Consider the following 20,121-nt stretch of genomic DNA (forward strand, 5'->3'; position numbering starts at 1 on the left):
TCTTTTAAATACAGTTTATACACAATTCAGGAACCTTATATAAGTGTAGTTAGTAAACCTTTAGGTGTCATTATCAGTCATCCACTCCCTTAAACGTATTTATAAGACATTTTTAATCAGGTTATTTCAGTTCAAGGTGCTTTAAGATTGATTCCCATGAAGAATAAATGTAAAACGATAGAAAAATTCTAGTTTAAAGTAGCATATAATATTTTATTTAACATCCAGCAACTGAAGTAAATAAAATAAGATGAATTAAAACCAAAAAAGAATAAGAAAGATTAGCTAAATGGAAGCCGTGAAGTCATTAATCATGCCCTCTTATTCTTTGTGGTTTTATTGAATGCAATCTGGACTCAGTTACACACTTAGTGACAGAAAATATTAGAGATAGGATTAGTTGACATGTAGCAAAAATCCAGAGCCAAATTTAAACCCACGCTATCACAAACACGCGGTCTGCTATCCAAGATTTTGAAAACACTCAGAGACCCCCGAGTGCGCCCTTATTGAATCCAGCCATCGCAATCAAACCTTGTTTCCGGCTGGAGTCGGAAATTTCACCGAGCGCTGGCGAGGCTGCAATGCAAATAGCATGACATGAAAGGATTAATTTGAAAACAGGCCCATTAGTGGTCATCACTCACTGCCAGCTTCAGCGGCTGTGGAGCTACCAGCTGGTTTCAAACCGAGGAACTTGCTCCCACTCTGTGAAAAATGATATAAAGTGACAGAGCGAGTTTACATCCAGCATCTGCAGACGGCGTTTGTGCCTTCAGCTGTGTTAGCACAGGCACGTTTGAAGGATGTCACTTAAGTTCAAGTGTCAGCTAAATAATAAGAAAGCGGATCATTCGGGGCGAGCTGGAGTGTGGGCAGACTCCAGGTTTGTTGTGCGTCTGTTGTTGTGTGCCGTCGACTCATCGATTGTTGCCACTGTGACATCACCCATTGGTTCTGAAGTCTCGGTGTTACCATTTTGGCCCCTGCTATGTTGTTGTTTTAGAGCTAGTAGCAACCATATACAAGTTATTAGCTGAGCTTGGTTAGCAAGGTGCATAGCTGTAGAGCACAGGTATCTAATTATTGCTAAATGCAGACTGATTGGACAGTCTTTACCACACAGGAAGTCGTATTATTTGTCACACAATCCCAATAAAAATGTTCCAAATGGCACCAGCATTAGTGGAGATGAGGCAAATCTTTAACTTTTAAGACTTAAAAATATAAAAATGGGTCCATTATAAAAATCCTCACACACCATATAGATGTTTATATGTAAAACTATCCATAGAGACTAAAGCTGATTTTGGTCCCAGGCTGTAAACATATTTATTGCTGCTGTAAAGTTGGACAGTTTAACATGTGAAGTATTTGGACGGACTTGGTTTTGGATAGGGATGGGTATCGTTTAGGTTTTATCCGATACCGGTGCCAAACCGGTACTTTTGAAACGGTGCCGGTGCTTAAACGGTGCTCAAACTGGTGCTTAAAGAATGGAGAACACAAAATTGGTCCAAAAACCTCTCATGTTCAGCTGTTTTTTTGTAAAAAGATAACAATGTTAGCCTTTTCTGCAGCTATGGGGCATATATGGTATCACTCTTGGCTGGAAGCAGCTTAAACAATGGAAAAAACACAAACTTTGTCCAAAAACCTCTCATGTTTAACTGTTTTCCACTTTTTCTTTGGTCATTTTAGCCTTTTTGTCCAGGGTGAAGGGAGTATCTGCCATCAAACAAGAAGACAGCCGCATGTAGCTATGATGATGTTTGCTAGTTCACCTTAAATGCATTAATGTAATAACGTGGTTAGCCTACTCAACGTAAATTACACACGAACAACATTAAGCTACTCACGCAGAGAAGAACGGCTGCTGCTGCATCATCATCCTCATCATTTGAGTTTGATATGTTTATTGATTAGCATTCAAATATCTCAGTGAAGACAGAACAAAGATTTACCACAAAGCAAGAAAGCATGAGACAAGGCTAATCAAAAGGTATTGGCTGAAGCATTTGCTTATTACGCCAACCCTTTTAACAAAAGATCTTTTAGCATGCAGCTCCTGTACACAGGGCTCGAAGCAAATAATAAAATTCAATTCAATTCAATTTCATTTATATAGCGCCAAATCACAACAAATGTCGCCTCAAGGCGCTTCATAGATACAGAGAGAAAAGCCCAACAATCATATGACCCCCTATGAGCAAGCACTTTGGCGACAGTGGGAAGGAAAAACTCCCTTTTAACAGGAAGAAACCTCCGGCAGAACCCGGCTCAGGGAGGGGCGGGGCCATCTGCTGCGACCGGTTGGGGTGAGAGAAGGCAAACAAAGCAAAAACAAAACAAACAAACAAACAAACAAGAAAAAACACCACCACCTTAGTAAGTAACTACATCAAAGCAAAAGAATCAAGAGGTTTTCTGTTTTTTGTTTTTTTTTTTTTTTTTTTTGCTCTTTTCATTCTTGATATATATATTTTTCTAATACTCTATTTTTAAACATATTTTTACACAAGGAAAATGAACTACACCTTTTTAAATCACTGTCATAACTATTCCACAGGTTAACTCCTCTAACAGAAACACATCTCTGCTTTATATTTGTCCTTATCTTGTTTTTTTTAAAGAAATCTGTTCCCCTTAAGTCATATTGACTCTCTCTGACTTTGAACAGCTTCTGAGTACTGGGGCAAAGCAAGTTATTTTGTGCTTTATACATTATCTGTGCCATTTTATATTCAACTAAATCATAAAATTTCAGGGTATTCAGATTAATAAACAAAATGTTAGTTGGTTCTATATAGTTTGATTGGTTTATAATTCTTATAGCTCTTTTTTGCAACTTGAAAATAGGCATTTCTGCTACACTGGCAGGGCTAGGGGCCAGGACTCTCCTCTTCGGGTTTTTGGGGGATGTTGCTAACTCCGGGTCCGATAACAGGCACCACACCCGCAGTAGATGTGCTCGGTGTGAGGTCTCGCAGCAAGCTATCAAATACGGCGCATTTCTCGGCTTTTAAAAAAAACGCTATGCGTCGCCAGGTGTTTCATCGGATTTGAGGTGTTACCTCCTTTGACAGTATCACAGTATCAGCTTAAAGCACTTGTTGCAGCTGCTGAGTTTGCATCTTTTGCTGTGAAGTACAGCCAGACTTTTAACCGCTTCGCCTTGGGCGTTTTTAATCTGTAGCTCTGCTCTAAAAGAACGTACGTACCTGGACCCGCCTACTATCCTCAGAAACGTAAAATGATTGGCTAGAATCTAAAGTGTATCACAGCTCAGGAAAATAAAGCACCGAAATTTGCACTGCTTTTCGGTCTGGTTACTACCGTTTATGTCAGAACCGATACCGGTACCCATCCCTAGTTTTGGAGTCAACCTCATGTGGCCGTTAGAAGAACTGCAGGTCCACGTTGGTTTTTATTTTTTAGCTCTGGAGGTTGATGACTGGGTATAATAAGTATCAGATTTCCTGTAATTATGTCCAGAGAATCAGCAATTAAAACAAAAGTCACAATAATTAATGAGCTGATCTTACTAAATGAATTTCAGGTGATTTAAATTGAGCTGGAGGCAGCTGCTACAGGCTCCTGTTTCTGGCCCCAGACAATAACTTACTCTGATGTTTGAAGTTTCCTTTAGCTTTGGATTTATAATTTTGGGTATTTTTATGTTTCATTCTTCACCTCATGCACATTTCTGTACCTATTTTTCCCATTTTGCTGTGTGTTACTAGTCTGTGCAGCCACCAGTACGTCTGCGTGTGCTGGCCAGGACACTCTTGCAAAAGAGATTTTTAATCTCGAGAGTCATAAAGGTTTAATAAATCAGAAAATGAATAGCGATAAATAGATCCCGCTGAGGATTTCTGTGCCTCAGTTCTTCTGAGATATTAAACTTTAATAGCAAACAAAGAAAGTGTCTCCTATGAAATTAGATTGGAATTGGGATGTTTATGAAAAGAAAGAGTGCTTTTGGCCCCACAACAAACCATTTTAACCTTTAGTATATAGATGTGGAGTCAAGCTCTTCAGCTCACATAATCATATCAACATTAATGACTAAATAAACTGAAAGTAGATGAGAAAACAAAGCAGTTTTTTCAGACTTGACAGTTAGAAAATAGAAAAATGCTCAAAGGAAACAGTTTAAGTTGTTTTGTGGAAGAAGAATCAAATTTCTTTACGTCTCGGCCATGTGAGGATCAACGTGAGACTAAAATGCATTGTTAGTTCCACATCAGGCTTGAATAAATTGTGCATATTGAACGGACCCATGTGACCCTTACTTTCATTGAGCTTGTGTTGTGCATGTGCTAACCTAAGCACTTACTGCAGCTTACATCATCTTAACCATAAAATTACTTGATAATCTGAAAGGCATCCTTGCATACCTACTGCTGATGCAGCGAATCTGAACTCTGCTCAAGGATTTTCTGTAATGGAACAATGAGAGCGCTGCTGCTTTTTGAATTAAATGGGATGTGAAATGTCAAAGGATAAGGTTGAGGGGATAAAACCAAAACTAACAATGAACTTGTGTGTCTGCATGTGTGTGTGTCTCGTTCCTCTCTGCAGTGGAGCTCCACCGCTGTCCAAAACACATACGTATTTAAACACAGGCTGACGTGTTCCTCTTTACCATGAACACAGCAAACTGGAGTTTATATATTGCACCTACACAACATTACACAAATATTGTTGTCAATACAGCAGTAAGGATGCTCTGAATTAAAGTTTCTGGCCCTGGAGCGACCTTAAAAACAAAAATCAAGGTCCTTCATTTGTAGAGAAGTTAAAGGTTGTGCTGCTAGTAAGTCCAACTCATTCACACCAGGTAGCAGTTTGCAACATGACAGAGCTGACCACGACGGCTAATATGTTCAAACCCTACCCTATGGCTACAAAATGTAGGTGTGACTGCAGGGCAGACCCAGAGTGGGCTTGCGAGGTTATCTCTAAGGTGGCTTTGGAAAACCTCAGCATTCCCTGGAAGAGCTGGAGGCAGTGGCTGGGGAGAGGGAGATCTGAGAAGCTGTGCTAAGATTCCAGCCTGTAGGACCAGGACTCAGAGACCCTGCAGGATGGAGCTGATAAACTATCTTTGCTCTGTCCAGCAAAGCACCTAACCCATAAATAACCCCCAAGAAAAACACTGTGCAAGTGCAAACAGTTACTTCACTGCTTCTCTTTGCATTCACTGAGAAAAGAAGACACGGAGAGAGGTGTGCCTGCAGCAGGACTGCAAGACCTCACACTTCCAGGCTGTATAATGAGAAAAATATCTCGACTTTTTTTTTTCTGAAGTCCCTACTTTTACAATTACCTAAAAACGCCGTATAGCTACAACTCTACTTTGTGGTAGAGAGGAGCATTCATGGTTCCTTCAGTTACAGTAAGTCGTGCAGGTCCTGACTGTAGGACAGCAGCCCATCATGTTTAACTGTTGCGGTGATGTTTTTTATTAAATGTTGTTAGTTTTAGTCCAGATGGGACTCAAAAGTTGAACCTTTTAGAAGATTTGTCTCTTCAGTCCACAGAATATTTTCTTTCTTTCTTTGGCAAAAGTTGAGCTGTTGTTGTTTTTCGTCTTTCTTATGGTTGGATCATGAACTCTGACCTTAACTGAGGCAAGTGAGGACTGCAGTTCTTATTCTGGGTTCTTCTGTGACCTCCTGGGTGATGCGTTCATGTGCTCTTGGAGTAATTTTGGTAGACCGGCCACTCCTGGGAAGATTCACCGTTTTTCCAAGCTTTCTTGGAATTAGCCACCTTAAATAGCTATTTTGCTAACCACATTAAAGGCCATGCCTGCATGCCTGTCTGAGGTTGCCTTTCTCTCATAATGTTCTCTAAGACGGCTGTTTGCACATCAAAGTACAAGCAGAAATTTCAAGCCATCAGCCTGTATATCATCTGACACTTTGCCAGTTTTCCTTTTGATTTTATTGTCAGACAAAGGCATCCTTCTCGTCCCATTTGTACTCACCACTCAGCTAGCATACATCTTGCCTGGACCTTGTCAGACGATTTAACACAGCCTACCAAACATATTGTTGCTTTTGGTTCAGTGAGGACTCTTTCAAAGGAGGTCAAACTTCTCTAAGAACTAATGCTCTTTAGCTTACCTGGCGCTATGTTAGCATTCACAGCATGTCTTTATCCTGTCTTCCTTCTCTCACCCCAACCAATCGCAGCAGATGGCCCCGCCCCTCCCTGAGCCTGGTTCTGCTGGAGGTTTCTTCCTGTTAAAAGGGAGTTTTTCCTTCCCACTGTCGCCAAAGTGCTGCTCATAGGGGGTCATATGATTGTTGGGTTTTTCCCTGTATGTATTATTGTAGGGTCTATCTTATAATATAAAGCGCCTTGAGGCGACTGTTGTTGTGATTCAGCACTGTGTAAATAAAACTGAATTGAATTGAATTCATCAACTTCTGCTAACAGGTGATGTGCTCTGTCCCTGGGCCGCCTGAAGCCCTACGACATTTAGCTTTCATGATATGGTGTCCTGAATGTTGGGAGTTCTTTTGGTCCCATAATTCCCACCTATGGGCGCTGCACGCCGTTACCTAAACCCTCTTTGACAGAATTTTCTTTAAGGATATTTAACAGGAAATGGATACTGAAGCAGCAAATTAATTAATTCATAACTTTTGTGCAGTTTTTCATTGCACAATGTTCAGTGGTCAAATATTCCCACCCTGCAAGAACCACTGTTCAACAGCTAAATTCACTGTTGTGCTTTTTAAGAGAGCAATAATCTTAAATACAATTATTTTGTAACAGGCGCTCAGTTAAGTCAAATGAGGCAAAAGCATCAAATTGAAAGGCACTGGAATTATCCTTGACTATACATAAATACACAAAACAAACTATTATTAGTTTCAGACAATGTGGGAGGGCTTACGGATTGATTAAAAAAAGCATCCAAGTTGAGTCATTTGCAGAAGTAGCACACGAAAATTGTCGATTAATCCACGGCTGAAAATAGTCCTTAGCAAATCGAGTATTTCCTCCTTTGTGCTATAAGTGCCCGTCTGTTTGTAAAACCACTGTGCCTGTTTTCATAAAATGAAAGTGTATATTTAGGAGTGTTTCTTAAAGACTTCCAGAAATCACTGAGCTTGAGAGCTGAGCATCAGAGACAGGGTAGGGACAGATGGGCACATTGTCGGTTTGGGTTTTTCAGAGGATCGTCGACAATAAGAAATTAGAGTGACGGCTTTATCTTTTAACACAGACAGACAATAACAAATGCTCGGCTGTGCTGAAAGTGCTTGAATATCGGTGCTTAATTACATATACATCCAGCATATGTACTTTGCAAAAATAGCCTCTTTTATTTTAATTTTAATGTTACAGTTTGCATGTCGTGCTCCTTTCGTCATGTACGTTCACAGCAGCTCTCTCGCTGCCTCGTCTGTTTAGCTGGTGACAAACACACATGCTGGCTTTTTTCCCCATTCTCCCCCTATTTGTTGCTGGTCTGCTGCCCATACAGGATTGGTTATCGCTCCTCTTCCTCTCAGGGAGACGGGGAGTCTCGCCTCCTCTTCTGATGCAATAGAAACCCCTGCAGCAGTGCACCGCTGTGCTCATGTGTGTGAGGCTGTGTATGTGTTTAATAGTCCCCTGCTATTCCCCCTTTGATGTCTCCAGCTTGCTAAATGCACACAAACATCGGTGGCGCTCGTACTGATTGGACGCAAGCAAATGGGAATATAGATTCTTATATTATATCACACATTTCCTCTCGCACGCTCCCCTCGCATGAGGATTTTCAGCTCGTCAGCGGGGCTGAACACGGATTCAAACACCAGGCAGCAATTGCTGCTGACAGTGTCAAAGACACAATGGAGCAGAGTGCTGCATAATTCTCCTCTTTTCATCACTCCCAGCCTCACTTATACAAATATTAATGCTCCATTTTACATCTCTTGTCCGCTTGTCTTTCTGTCGAGAGTGGCCAGAGTAATCACCGCCTATTGTCGCTTTTTCTTTGCCTTGGTGTTTAATTTGGGGCGGGGGTGGGGGGTGGACCATACTGTGGGGCTTAGATAGGGAGTGGGGATCCTATTGAAGCTGCATCCAGTATTGCACTTGTTCATCAGCCTTCTTCGTTACTGAGGGAATGATAATGGGGCCTACTGGGATTATTTTGTAACCATAGTGACGAAGCAGAGGAAATGTTTAAATATGCATACCTGGCTTTATTACATCTTGTGTTCCTCGAACCTCACCGATGTTGATCAGGTTATGTCTGTGCAGCTACTAGATTTTGTCATTTTTATAAAACGGATCAAAAATTTGCATGTTTCATGTGAACAGAAATATTTTTCTGTGGATCTGTTTTATTTATTTATTTATTTTTTTGTATTTTATTTTAATTTTTTTTGTGTCCCGTTTGGATCTTTAGCATCAGAATTGTTGTCTTAAGGCCAAGAAAGATGCCAAGCGGATTTATTTTACCAAGTGGATCATCATGGCCTCGCCATATTGGTCCATTTGATTGACCTTTATTATAATTATGAATTTATTTTATTTTCGGTTGCTACAAACGGGACAGACATGACTGGGGGATAGGACAGGGAGAAAGAATGAAAGAAAGAGAGGGAGAGAAAGAAAACCAGAGGGGAGAAGAGACGGTGAGAAAGGGGGGAAGAAAGAAAGGAAAACAAAACACCTGGATCACCTGTATGGAGAAAAAAAAACAGAAGAGAAAACAAACAAAAAAAGAGCAACATAATAACAACAGCACCATCACAATAAACTAGCTAACAGTAGATAACAGTAGATACTAAATATTAAACGATATTGTGCAGCACGCAAGATAGACAGCGCACAATGTGCTTTGAGGCAGCAGCCAAGAAAGGTGTAGTCCGCAGCCCCGTCCCCCAGGGTATGAAGCAGGTATGGAGGAGATCCAGGCCCCAGATATCCAGAGGCCCCAGAGTACGAGGACCCGAGGAGGACCACCAAAAGGGGGGGGAACCGTGCCACCCTCCTGGGAAGAGCTGAGTAGAGCCCCAAACGAGAGGTCACCCAGCAGCTACGGAGCAGAGGCCAGAGAGGGTTGCAGTGGCCTGTGAATCTGTTTTAAAAATATAACATGTACATGTGAACGTAGCTCAAGGCTGAAGTGGCAAAAACGGCAGTTCCTTCAGTTGTCGTGGGCATGGTTGGTCTTAAATACATATTTTTGTCGCATAAACAGTACAACATATAGTGAACATGTAGTGAAATGCTGGTGTCCGAGCTGCGGACAGGATGCAGTCGTAGGGGAAGTTCATTCATTCAGCAGGGGTTCAGAGGCGCTTCTCCTCCTTAAAAAGAGCCAGTTGACATGGTCCCCTCCTGGGTCAGGTGTTCCAGGCATGTCCTCCCAGGAGGAGACCTGCTGGAGAAATTATATCTCTCATCTGACCTGGGAATGCCTCGGTGTTCCCCGGGATAAGCTGGAGGAGGTGGTTGATGAGAGGGAGGTTTGGACCTCTCTGCTTAGGCGGACCTGCGAGCTGTCTCGGGATAGGTGGAAAAAAATGGACGGGTGATTTGTTTGTTATTATTTTAGATGTTTTTTCTTTTATTGGGATGGTTGTCATATATTATATAAAAATTATATGCACAATGCACCACACATTTCAATGGCAAATTATTAGTTTTTTGTATGATAACTTGTGATAATTTAATAATGTGTCTTTGTATTTAACAGCTTATTTTAAGCGTTTTTCTTCTTCGTTATCATTTTAGAGTTAACGTGTTCATAAGCAGCACTTAAAGGATGATTAAAGATGATTAAAGATTAGGGCTGCCACGATTAGTTGACTAGTCACGATTACGTCGACTATCAAAATCGTCGACGACTGATTTAATAGTCGACGTGTCGTTTGAAGCTTTGTAAGATCACAAAAGCCGCAGGAATAAGTAGTAGGATTTAAGAGTGTAATAACGGACTGAAACAGAAGATGGCAGCACTGCATGTACAAGGATGCCAGCTGCTGTTAAACACCAAAGAAGAAGAAGAAGCTGTGTCCCAGAATTCATAGCTCAGCCCAGCTCAGTTTCCAACAATGGCGGCAGCTAGTTAGTTTTAATATTACTCTTATTATTCTTTCTGGGTCACAAAATAAACGTTTAACATATTTTCAGGCGAGAATGTAGCTGTGTAAACCTCAAATATCTGCTCAGTTTATCAAGACACCACATATTTTCAAAAGCGCTCCGACGTTTTCGGAGACATCTGTTAGCCACTAGCTCGATAGCTAGCCGGGGGCTAGGCTAACTAGAGCCGTGAGAACACCGGACTCCCGGCAAATCGTTTTCAAACCCCCCGCCGTCTTTCACTACTCAGGTTAAATATATATAAGTCATTTAGATAACTTTAAAATGTTATTGTTTGGCTTTTTTTAGTATTTTATTTGTTCCTGAGTAAATCGGTTTGGCTGAGATTAAAGTTATAGTTTTTAAACAACTGAATAAACCTCAAGCAGACAACTGATTATCAGAAGTGTGAGATGCTCGAGAATATACTCCGGTGTCCTGTTATATTTTAGATAGCAAGGAGTTTATTAAACTTCACCGAAACAATCTGCAAATTTCATTAAAATTTAATAAACTATCATCTTGTCTTTATTTTTAGTTAGCACAGACCTTAAACACTTAAAGCTGTAAGCTAATGATAGTTATATAAGAGCAGATGCCGCTGGTGCAATAAGCTGTATGTTTTACGTCCAATGGATGATGATCTGATTAGTCGACTAATCGCAAAAATAATCTGTGACTAGTCGACTATCAAAATAATCGTTTGTGGCAGCCCTATTAAAGATTAAAGACAGTTTTGAAGACAGTTTTTGATATTGTTCATTAAAAAGTAATCAAAATTTATTTTGATATCTGAGTGTTTCTTAGTTTTTCACTAGTTGTTTCATTTCTTTTCACCAGGAACATCCCTGTTAGCTTAGTGTCTGCTAGGAAGCTAAGTGGAATCACTGAACTAGACTTTTCCAATGTGTTATTGCATTTAAGAACATTTTATAGAATTATCTGATAATTAATATGGATTGTTATGTGATGCAGTATGTTTTAGATCTCAGGTGCTGGTTATAAAGTGACATTTACATGAATCCAGTAAAATTGAACATCTTACGATATTAGAGTCTATGTGGTTGAACACTGGCATTTGTTTCCGTCATGGCTTTGCAACATTGATGCAAAGGATTCTTTGAATTTAGTGTTTAGTTTAGAGTCTTTTTCTCTTCTCAGCAGTCTCGTAAATGTTCCAGTAATGAAGAGAATCCTCCACTAAAACTTTTATTTTCATTTAAAGGACATTTTTTAAAGGATTCGTCTCTTTTGGGAGCCCAGAAGCATCGCAAGACACTTGTTCGTCTTTCATGAGTCTTACACAGAGAATATGGCAGACAGAGCAGTTTCCATACAGAGACATCCCCAGACAACCCGTGCCATATTTGTCCCAGTGAGCTAGCTCATCTCTAACGCATTCAGACAACTGCTTCTGTGGCCCTCGTGCTGTTTGGCTGTTGATATGACGCTCGGTGGAAAATCGCTATTCCCCAATCTGACTCGGAGAATAGCCGGAGCGTTTTCCGCCGCTAAAAGGCTTAGGAGGCCGACTGCTGCAGCGCTCCCCGACTGGCACCGCGCTGAGGCACGTGGCCAGAATCACTTATTGACACTTCACTGCCATCTGCCAAGACTGCGAGGTTTGTTTAGCAGGCTGAACTCTGTGGAAAGCAATAACTGGATGAGAACTTCCCTCTAGATTTTATGTGAAAGAAAATGATCCTTCACTTTAGGCTATATAACTGAAGCAATGTAGAGATGAAAGGCTGTATTTACACCCCAGACTTGGCCGGCTGTAGGGTTCACAAGGGTTTATTTTTTTAAATTTATTTTGTAAATAAACTAAAAATCGGGTCACATACACTTTCAGCATGGTGATGCTAAAGTATAAAAGCTCAGATCAAAATACTTCAAAATTGTCAATAGGAAAAATCCGAGCGGGGAAATAAGCTAAAGGCTCCCTGCTCTCATGGAGGTTTTGCCTCTAACTCGAAAACAAGTGCCCTTGAGCAAGGCAATTAACCCCCAGCTGCTCCTGCGAAGCTGCTCTGTGGGAAATAACAGAAGACTGCGGCTATATCAGGCAGCGCACCACTGAACACATCACGCGTGCGCCTCCTTCACCTGCCTCTCCGCCCTCGGGCTGTTGTTGCAAAGACGTGCGGCCTGCCGACTCGCATCTTCCAGCCGAGGCTGCTTTGTAAAAAGTCCTCGTATAATGTGGCACCCAAACACGCCGTTAGGCGGGTAGGGATTGGGATGCTCTCATTTGTGAGTCTCACTGGAAAGGAATGCCACGGCATGTAGAGGTAATGTCCATGAAATTGCTGGGTCCAGGGGTATGGCAGCTGTGTCAGGGGTGGGGGCTCTGCACAGCTGTGCACAGCTGCATCTTAAGTCAGTATCTTGTGTGTTAGCTGGTAGTAACCGTTCAGAGTTGCCACACTGAGGTTTGAAAAGCAACAGAAAGAGCTGTGAATATTTTTACAGAAGCCTCTAAAGAGATCAAGGTGAGGAGCTAATGAAGCTGAAGCTCTTTTCATGCTTTTAAACGAGAATCTGGAAGCAGAGGTAAGGGTCAACTGTGCTGAATGGAACATGATATTTACTGTAAATCTGCGGCTTCTTTTCAAAAACCCAGTGAGAGGTTTTTAAGTTATAAGTAGCACGATATTGCGTTTAACTTAATTCATACTCTTAATAACACTGCCTGGTATTAACTGAAATTGTTTAACATTAGCTGAACTGAGAGTCGTGTTTCAGCTCGCACTGAGGATCTCAATCTGTCCTTTTCTTTCCTGCAAAGAATAAATGTTGTTTTCTATAAAACTTACAAAAATGTCAAATGCACACTTGCCACCATGACACCAGAAAGGCTGTTAAAAACGATTACAAATCTAAATATTCACACTCTGCTCCTCACTTGATATTTTCTCTTTTTCAAACTGTTCTCTGTACTAAGAGATGGTTGTGTGGGAAAATCCCAGTTTCTGAGCAGCCAGTCAGGCACCAACAATCACGCCCACCGTCAAAGTCACTAAAAATCACCTTTCCTCTCTATTTCTGGTCCTCTTGACCACTTCTATACGCCTAAATGAGAGAATTAGTGAGAAAATGTTAGTTTTAAGGAATCCTGGAGTCCTGCACGTCATGTGACAGAGCTCGAGGGGCACCTTGACACTTTCCTGTGAACTGTCTGCATTCCCACCACATTCGCCCAGATCCCTGCAGAGATGCCTGCTGGTCTCTGGAGGATCACCGGGGGAGTTTTAAAACAGTAAAACAGCACAGGAATGATTAAATATGGTGCTCAGGTGGGGACAAAAGGTCAGACAGAGGTCTGAGGTGCCTTGACACAGAAATAGGTTGAGCCACGGTTGCCGTGATCATAACATTGCTACGTCCACACGTACCCGGGTATTTTTGAAAACGCAGATTTTTCTATGCGTTTGCACCTTTCGTCCACACGTAAACGGCGTTTTCGGTCACTGAAAACGGAGATTTCTAAAACTCCGTTTTTGCATTTACGTGTGGACGAGAAAAAAGGAGAAAAGTAGTGTCAAAGGTGTGCGCCTTTTTTGACGTCACACTGTGCGCCACATTATTGTTTCGGTGAAATGAATTTCTACAATACTGTTACTGTTAATTGTCTCTGCAGTGTTTAAATGCTTACATATACACACACAGTTACTGTCCCTCCACACATACGACTCGGTTCTGCTGCTATGCCCCAGCTTTGTTTACTTTTTCCCACCGAGGCTTCTACACTTCTGATTGGCCAACATTTCTGCACGATTAGGAATATAGCGCCACCTGCTGCTTTGGCATGTTCCTAGCAGCGTTTTTCTTCATTTCTGCCTTTACGTGTGGACGTAGCCCAAGATTACACAGAGTTCACCTCTCCCCGTGTTGGCAGTATAGACCTGGTGAGCAGCCAGCTTCTTGTTTATTTTCATGGAAAAAAAGACACAGCAGATGACTAATGTTTCAAGATATTAAATTGATTTCCACTTAAATTAATATATCATATTTCATGTGACGGAGAAGAAGTGGCTCGTTACTGATAAAGTCAGGGAGGAAGCAGGTTTTTTAAGTTACTGCCTCGTGTTACAAGCTGTCGAACCACAGACTGTGTTTCACAGAGTCCTGCGCAGGTAACGCATCATGGTCTGAATCTGGTGTTTTTTTTCTTTAGTCATTAAATAGTGATAAAGCCCACGCATTTCCATCTGTGCTGGTATCAAATTGTTGGTTTGGTGCAACTGAAAGCCGGGTTTACACGAGTACATTTAAAAAGACATGAGCTCAAACTGCAGGTGCCTGGAATAAACCAGGCTGTCTTATGCAGTACAACGCCGAGGAGCATTTTCTACATAAAAAATGTATTAATGGAAAGTTGGCAGTTTTATTCTGTAACGGCTCATATAGTCTGACAAAGGTGGAACAAGTGAAATTCTCCACGTTGTCTTCCTTCAGTGATTACAGTTCAATTTGAAAGAGAAAGCCATGTGATTATGTGCACCGCCCTTCTGCTCTCATGCAAGAAAACGTATGCACTGGATGCTTCAGCTTTCAGGGAAGACTGATGTTTAAAGCACTGTGTAGCTGGATCGACTTCACAGACCTTTGTGTCCGTTGCAGAGTAATAAGACTCTGAGAATGCCTCCTTAAACAAGGAGCCTGAATATATTCAAGCTAAACAGAGATAAGGACACAATTTATTAACTGCAATCAGTCGGTCCAGTGACTCAGCAGGGCTGGAGCCTGTCCTGTAACCCATTTTATTCATATTAGGAATCATTTTTTATGTAAAAAAATAGCTTATCCTTATTTTGAAGAGCTAATGCTAACAAGCTTGATTAGCAAGATGTATTCATGAATTGTATAGGAACAAGCCACGAACGCCTGCTAATTAGCGCCGAGTTGTAAACCAACCATCCATCCTTCCAGGACTTCTGCTGTAATTTCTCCAGCATGCCCTGAGGTCTCCTCCAAGCTGGACATGCCTGAAACACATCACTTTATGAACACATCACTTAATAATTCATTCACAGAGCAACAACTTGGGGTTCAGTGAGCTCACCGTCTGGCCAGGAGGAGCAACGCTTTTCCACCCCTGCTGCTGCCACCGTTCCCAGTGTGTGTAATAATAATCATTCACAGTTTATTTGGTGTGTCCTGCACCTCAGCAGGGAGGATTCATAAACTGGTCTCTTAGTTAATGCAAAAACAATAGTAGTGATGGCTAAAAAAAATAATCTCTGTTGGAGTAATAGAGTAAAGCAGCAGCTTGTGACTGAGTCGGGCAGAAGAAGAACTAAAGGTTATGTGGTTTGTGTATAAGATCAAGTCACTGAACTGAAACACTCTACTGTGTTTGCACTGATGGTGCTTTCTGGAGCATTTTAATGAAATTATTTCACCATTCCTGTGGGCTGCTGTGTGAAACAGACCATCCAAGAGGTTTGTGAGTCAGATTTAGTGCGTCGAATTATTGCGTTTTATTATTCTGTTGGGGATGAGTTGGTACCCCGAGTATCACGGGGCAGAAGAAGGAGGAACGAGAGACTAACAGATGTGTTGGTTCGGCATCTGCACTGATGTGCTGATGCTACACTGGTCTGCTGTGGTGAAGAGCGGGCTGAGCATGGAGGTGAAGCTGTCAATTTTTGTTCCTCACTCTCAGTTATGCTTATGAGTAGGGATGCACCGATACCAATACTGGTATCGGGGCCGATACTGTAAAATGTGTGTGTACTCATACTCGTAAAAGTTAACCGATACCATGAACCGATACAAACTTATTTCATTAATCAGAGGGTGGCTTGTCATTTCTGTTGTAGTTTTTTAGATTGGCCACTAGGGGGACATCCCGCGCTAAACAGGCACAGAGTTAGGCGAGTCAGACTGGCGGCTCCAGATAAAAAAGAGAAACTGGAGGCTGCTGTAGCTAGGCTAAACAAAATGTCAGCAGTGTGGACCGCAATAACTGCAATAATTTAAAAGTTTATTTTATTCCAAACAGAAGTGTTTATTTATTATTCTGAAAGCTCGAGACAAAATATCACTGAACTATTGGCACAATAGTTCAGTGATATTTTGTTAAATTACAATGTGGAGACTCTGCAATAATTTAACAGAAGTGCTTATTTTTCACTTGAAATTTTTTTGTGGTCATTTTTATTAAGATTTTATTTTTTTATCCGCAGAGAATAAATAAAACCTGTCTTCCAATTCATTGCATTTGTGTGTGTGTGGTAGAAGTATCGGTTTTTGTACTCTGTATCTGCAAGTACTCAGATCCAAGTATCGGTATCGTATCGGTTTGAAAAAATTGGTATCGTTGCATACCTAGTTATGAGCTCTCGCTAGTGACTGAAAGAAAGAGATCACAGACACAAGCGTCCATCCAGAATGTCTCCCTGGATCATGGGCGGTGTTATTGGAATGGAGATGGTGTTTCTAAAGTGTTTGTCAGTACGCGGGCTGAACCTTTCTCCTGCAGAACCCTCACATCATTTAGCCTTTGATGCTACGCCTCGACATCAGAAATGATTTCAGTAAAGCACGAGATGAAAAGAGTTGCTTTTAATCACTTCGGTGTAAAAACGAATCACTTGGAAGAACGGGCAATAAAAAGAGCACTTGTCATAATTTCAGAATTGCTAAGAGCACTTTTCTTTGAAACATCTGATTTTTTTTATTATTTATATATCTGATTTAGCGTTTCAGAGGATCTCTGGCTCTCTCGAGGCCTTAGCATTACACAAATCAATTTTATATACACTTCAGATGTGAGAATTGATCACACTTTCCATGAGATTTGAAATTTGTGCATGAGTTTCTTTGCCCAGCTTATCACTGCATCCAAAGTCATTTTAATGAGTCTTGTGAGGGGAGTGTGAGGGAGGAGGTCCTCTGGGAGCGATCCTGTGGGAAGCTTTATTGACTGTTACTGTGGAAAATAAAGCGGCGGAGTTAAACGTACAGCCAAGCTTCACGTCTGTCTGTAAACCGAAATTAAAAGAGAAAATCTTTTTCACTCTGTTTACTCTCCCCTTTCTCTGGTGAATATACGCTCTGTTTCGAACCCTCATCTGCTCTTTTTCCCTTCTTCCCTTCACGATTCGCTGAACACAAACTTTATAATTCCCGGCTCTTTTCTCCCCGCCAGCTTGATTCTTGTGCGCTGGAAGGCAGAAGGTGTGCAGCGTCTGGCTGTCGAGCGCACTCCGAGACCATAAATCTCCAAACATATGAGAGGAGGCACACATAGTCTGTCAGCCTGTTCGCGGCGTTAAGAGACATGTGGGTGCCATTTTTTTTTAATTTAAAGGACTCTTGAAATTAGAGCAAACCCCCAAGAGATAGTTTAGTGGAGCAGACTGTAAGTGTGCATTTTATCCTCAGATTTGATGTCTTTTGACGTGATTGTTGGCGTTTCTTACATGTTTGCGCACACATGCGTGGCCCGCTGTAGCCTCCAGAAAGCAAACAGCACCCACAGAGCGTTAGTGAGGACTAAGCAAAGAGCACGGATGCATAAGACAATTGGGGCTAGCTTCACGTGGCACTGTGGGAGCTCATTACTGTAGTCTTTGGGCTGGAAAATGTCTGTCAGTAAGGATTCATTAAAAGCCAACCTGCTGCAGGAGCTCCTGGTAGGGCTGTAATGAGAGGTCCTTCTCAATTTGGGCTTCCCAGTGGTTTCAGATTGGACAGGTGAAATATTAGCAGCAATCTGCATTACAGATAGAGGGGCTGTCCAGGCCAGAGTTTGGATTTGCTGGGGTCATTAGCATCACAATGCCCCAGTTGGCTCAGTTTTTTTAGGAGCATTTGAAACCACCAGGCTCTCGGTCACGTGCTCCGAGCCACCAGCAGAATATCATCCATTTATTTCATCTTCAGAAAGATTTGTCAGCACCAGCTGCTGCCTCCTATCAGAACATTTAATTGAAACATTGCTTGAATAGTTTTTTGTGTCTCATTAAGGCAGGTGGCCCTGAGTTTGACTCGTGGGTTTGTTTAACCTGGCTGCCTGAGCTGCTCTAATTTTAGGCTTCGGCTCGCTTTGTTTTGAGCTCTGTGCGTAGATGAAGACGTAAAGCTTCTTTGTCTGAGGTTAAATGTGTGTATTTGTGCTAAAAGCAGGTTTTTACAGTCTTTTGTTTCTTTGCATTGATTTCCCGAGGCCAATTTCGTTTGCTTTCTGTTCTGCACGTGTTTTTGGTGTCAGCTCATTGATCGCTCTGCATCATCCGTGCTTTTATTTTTCTCTCCTGACTTCTCGACTTCTGTCTCGCAGACTCGCACGCCACGTGTGACACGACTCAGCCCGACACAGCCGGCTCTCGCCGACCAGGCCAGCAGGGTGTCCTTCGCGTCAGCCGAAAATCTGGAGAGCATGTCAGACCCTGATATTCCCATCGGCTTCAACAGGATGAACCGGCTCCGCCAGAGCCTGCCGCTGGCCCGCTCGTCCAGCCAGGCCAAGCTGCGGGCGCCAGGTCAGTCCTGTCTTTGAGTAAAATTGAAAAATTTCATATCTCTCATATTTAGATTGTGTCGAGGCCCATCTGTGATATCCACTCAGCAGAAATGACGAAAACGACTTGAACCTTTCCGATTCTGTGCAATAAATGAGATCATGTAGGGGTTGGACATGTGCACGTACAATCTGCTCACGGGGATGATGACTACAAACCTTCTACAATAAAATCCAAAGATGTTTCAGGAGATTGGAGCCTTCAATTATGCAGACAGCTTTTAGTTTCATTCAGCAAAACTTTTATTCAGACTAAAGTTTAAAATCTTGACATTTTAGGGTGTGGTTGTCCCTGTTTATTCATAAAGTCTCTGTGCGGGTGAAATCTGTTTCTCATTTCTTTGAACCACAAATGAGAAGCCCGACAGGATTCATCTCCCAGTAATAACATTTACTTTTTTTATTGCAGTCACACTTTCAGACTTTTTTGGCTGATTGGTCAGAGATAACAAGCTTGTTACTCCAAGGATGGTTCCCACTGCTTCTCCAAACTAAATTGCTGACTGCAGACTGATGATTACAAAGAAGTGATGCTTGAGAGAAAAAGACAGTTACAAGTACTGATTTTTTTTATTTGAGGCTTATTTTTTACTTCTAGATAGGGATGCAACGATACCAATTTTTACAAACCGATACGATACCGATACTTGGATCTGAGTACTTGCCGATACAGAGTACAAAGACCGATACTTCTACCACACACACACACACACACACACACACATAAATGCAATGAATTGGAAGACAGGTTTTATTTTATTCTCTGCCGATAAAAAATAAAATCTTAATAAAAATGACCACAAAAAAATTTCAAGTGAAAAATAAGCACTTCTGTTAAATTATTGCAGAGTCTCCACATTGTAATTTAACAAAATATCACTGAACTATTGGCACTGTCTCGAGCTTTCAGAATAATAAATAAACACTTCTGTTTGGAATAAAATAAATACAAATTAGGTTTGAGAATAAAATAAACGTTTAAATTATTGCAGTGTCCATATTGTAAACAAACAAACAAAATAACGAAAGTATTTGGCATTGACGAACTCCTCATCTGCCCGTGGATCATCAGTCCACTGCGCCGTTAAACCGAGAACTGACATTGCGCACACACTGCTTGTCTTTACCTCTTCAGAAAGTTTTGGCACCATTATCTCCCTGATGTGTGGGCGGTTGGGAATTTCATATCGCAGCTCGAGTATGCTGAGAAGACAGTGCAATCCTATGTTTTCCACGGCCGGCAGAGCGATAAAATGAGTCAGAGCCTCTGTTATTTTAACTGCCCGTGGATTTTCTCTTGACATTTTTCATCGCTTTTCCAAAACCTGAGTTAAAGTTGGCTGTTCCACACTGCTGACATTTTGTTTAGCCTAGCTACAGCAGCCTCCAGTTTCTCTTTTTTATCTGGAGCTGCCAGTCTCACTCGCCTAACCCTGTGCCTGTATAGCGCGGGATTTCCCCCTAGTGGCCAATCTAAAAAACTA

General features: G+C 41.6%; 1 protein-coding gene across 8 annotated transcripts in view; it reads left to right on the plus strand.

Annotated features, from left to right (window-relative positions):
* Window positions 1-20,121, plus strand: part of srcin1b (SRC kinase signaling inhibitor 1b) — a 169,923-nt gene that overhangs the window by 93,227 nt on the left and 56,575 nt on the right. For all 8 annotated transcript variants that reach the window (XM_087844932.1, XM_087844930.1, XM_087844934.1 and 5 more), the window contains one exon: window positions 18,398-18,599. In XM_087844932.1, the coding sequence (XP_087701058.1) occupies window positions 18,398-18,599 (202 nt within the window). The remainder of the gene's footprint in view (window positions 1-18,397; window positions 18,600-20,121) is intronic.

This window comes from Neolamprologus brichardi, chromosome 8 (genome assembly GCF_056152115.1).
Source record: "Neolamprologus brichardi isolate AB-2024 chromosome 8, ASM5615211v1, whole genome shotgun sequence".
Classification (NCBI taxonomy): domain Eukaryota; kingdom Metazoa; phylum Chordata; class Actinopteri; order Cichliformes; family Cichlidae; genus Neolamprologus; species Neolamprologus brichardi.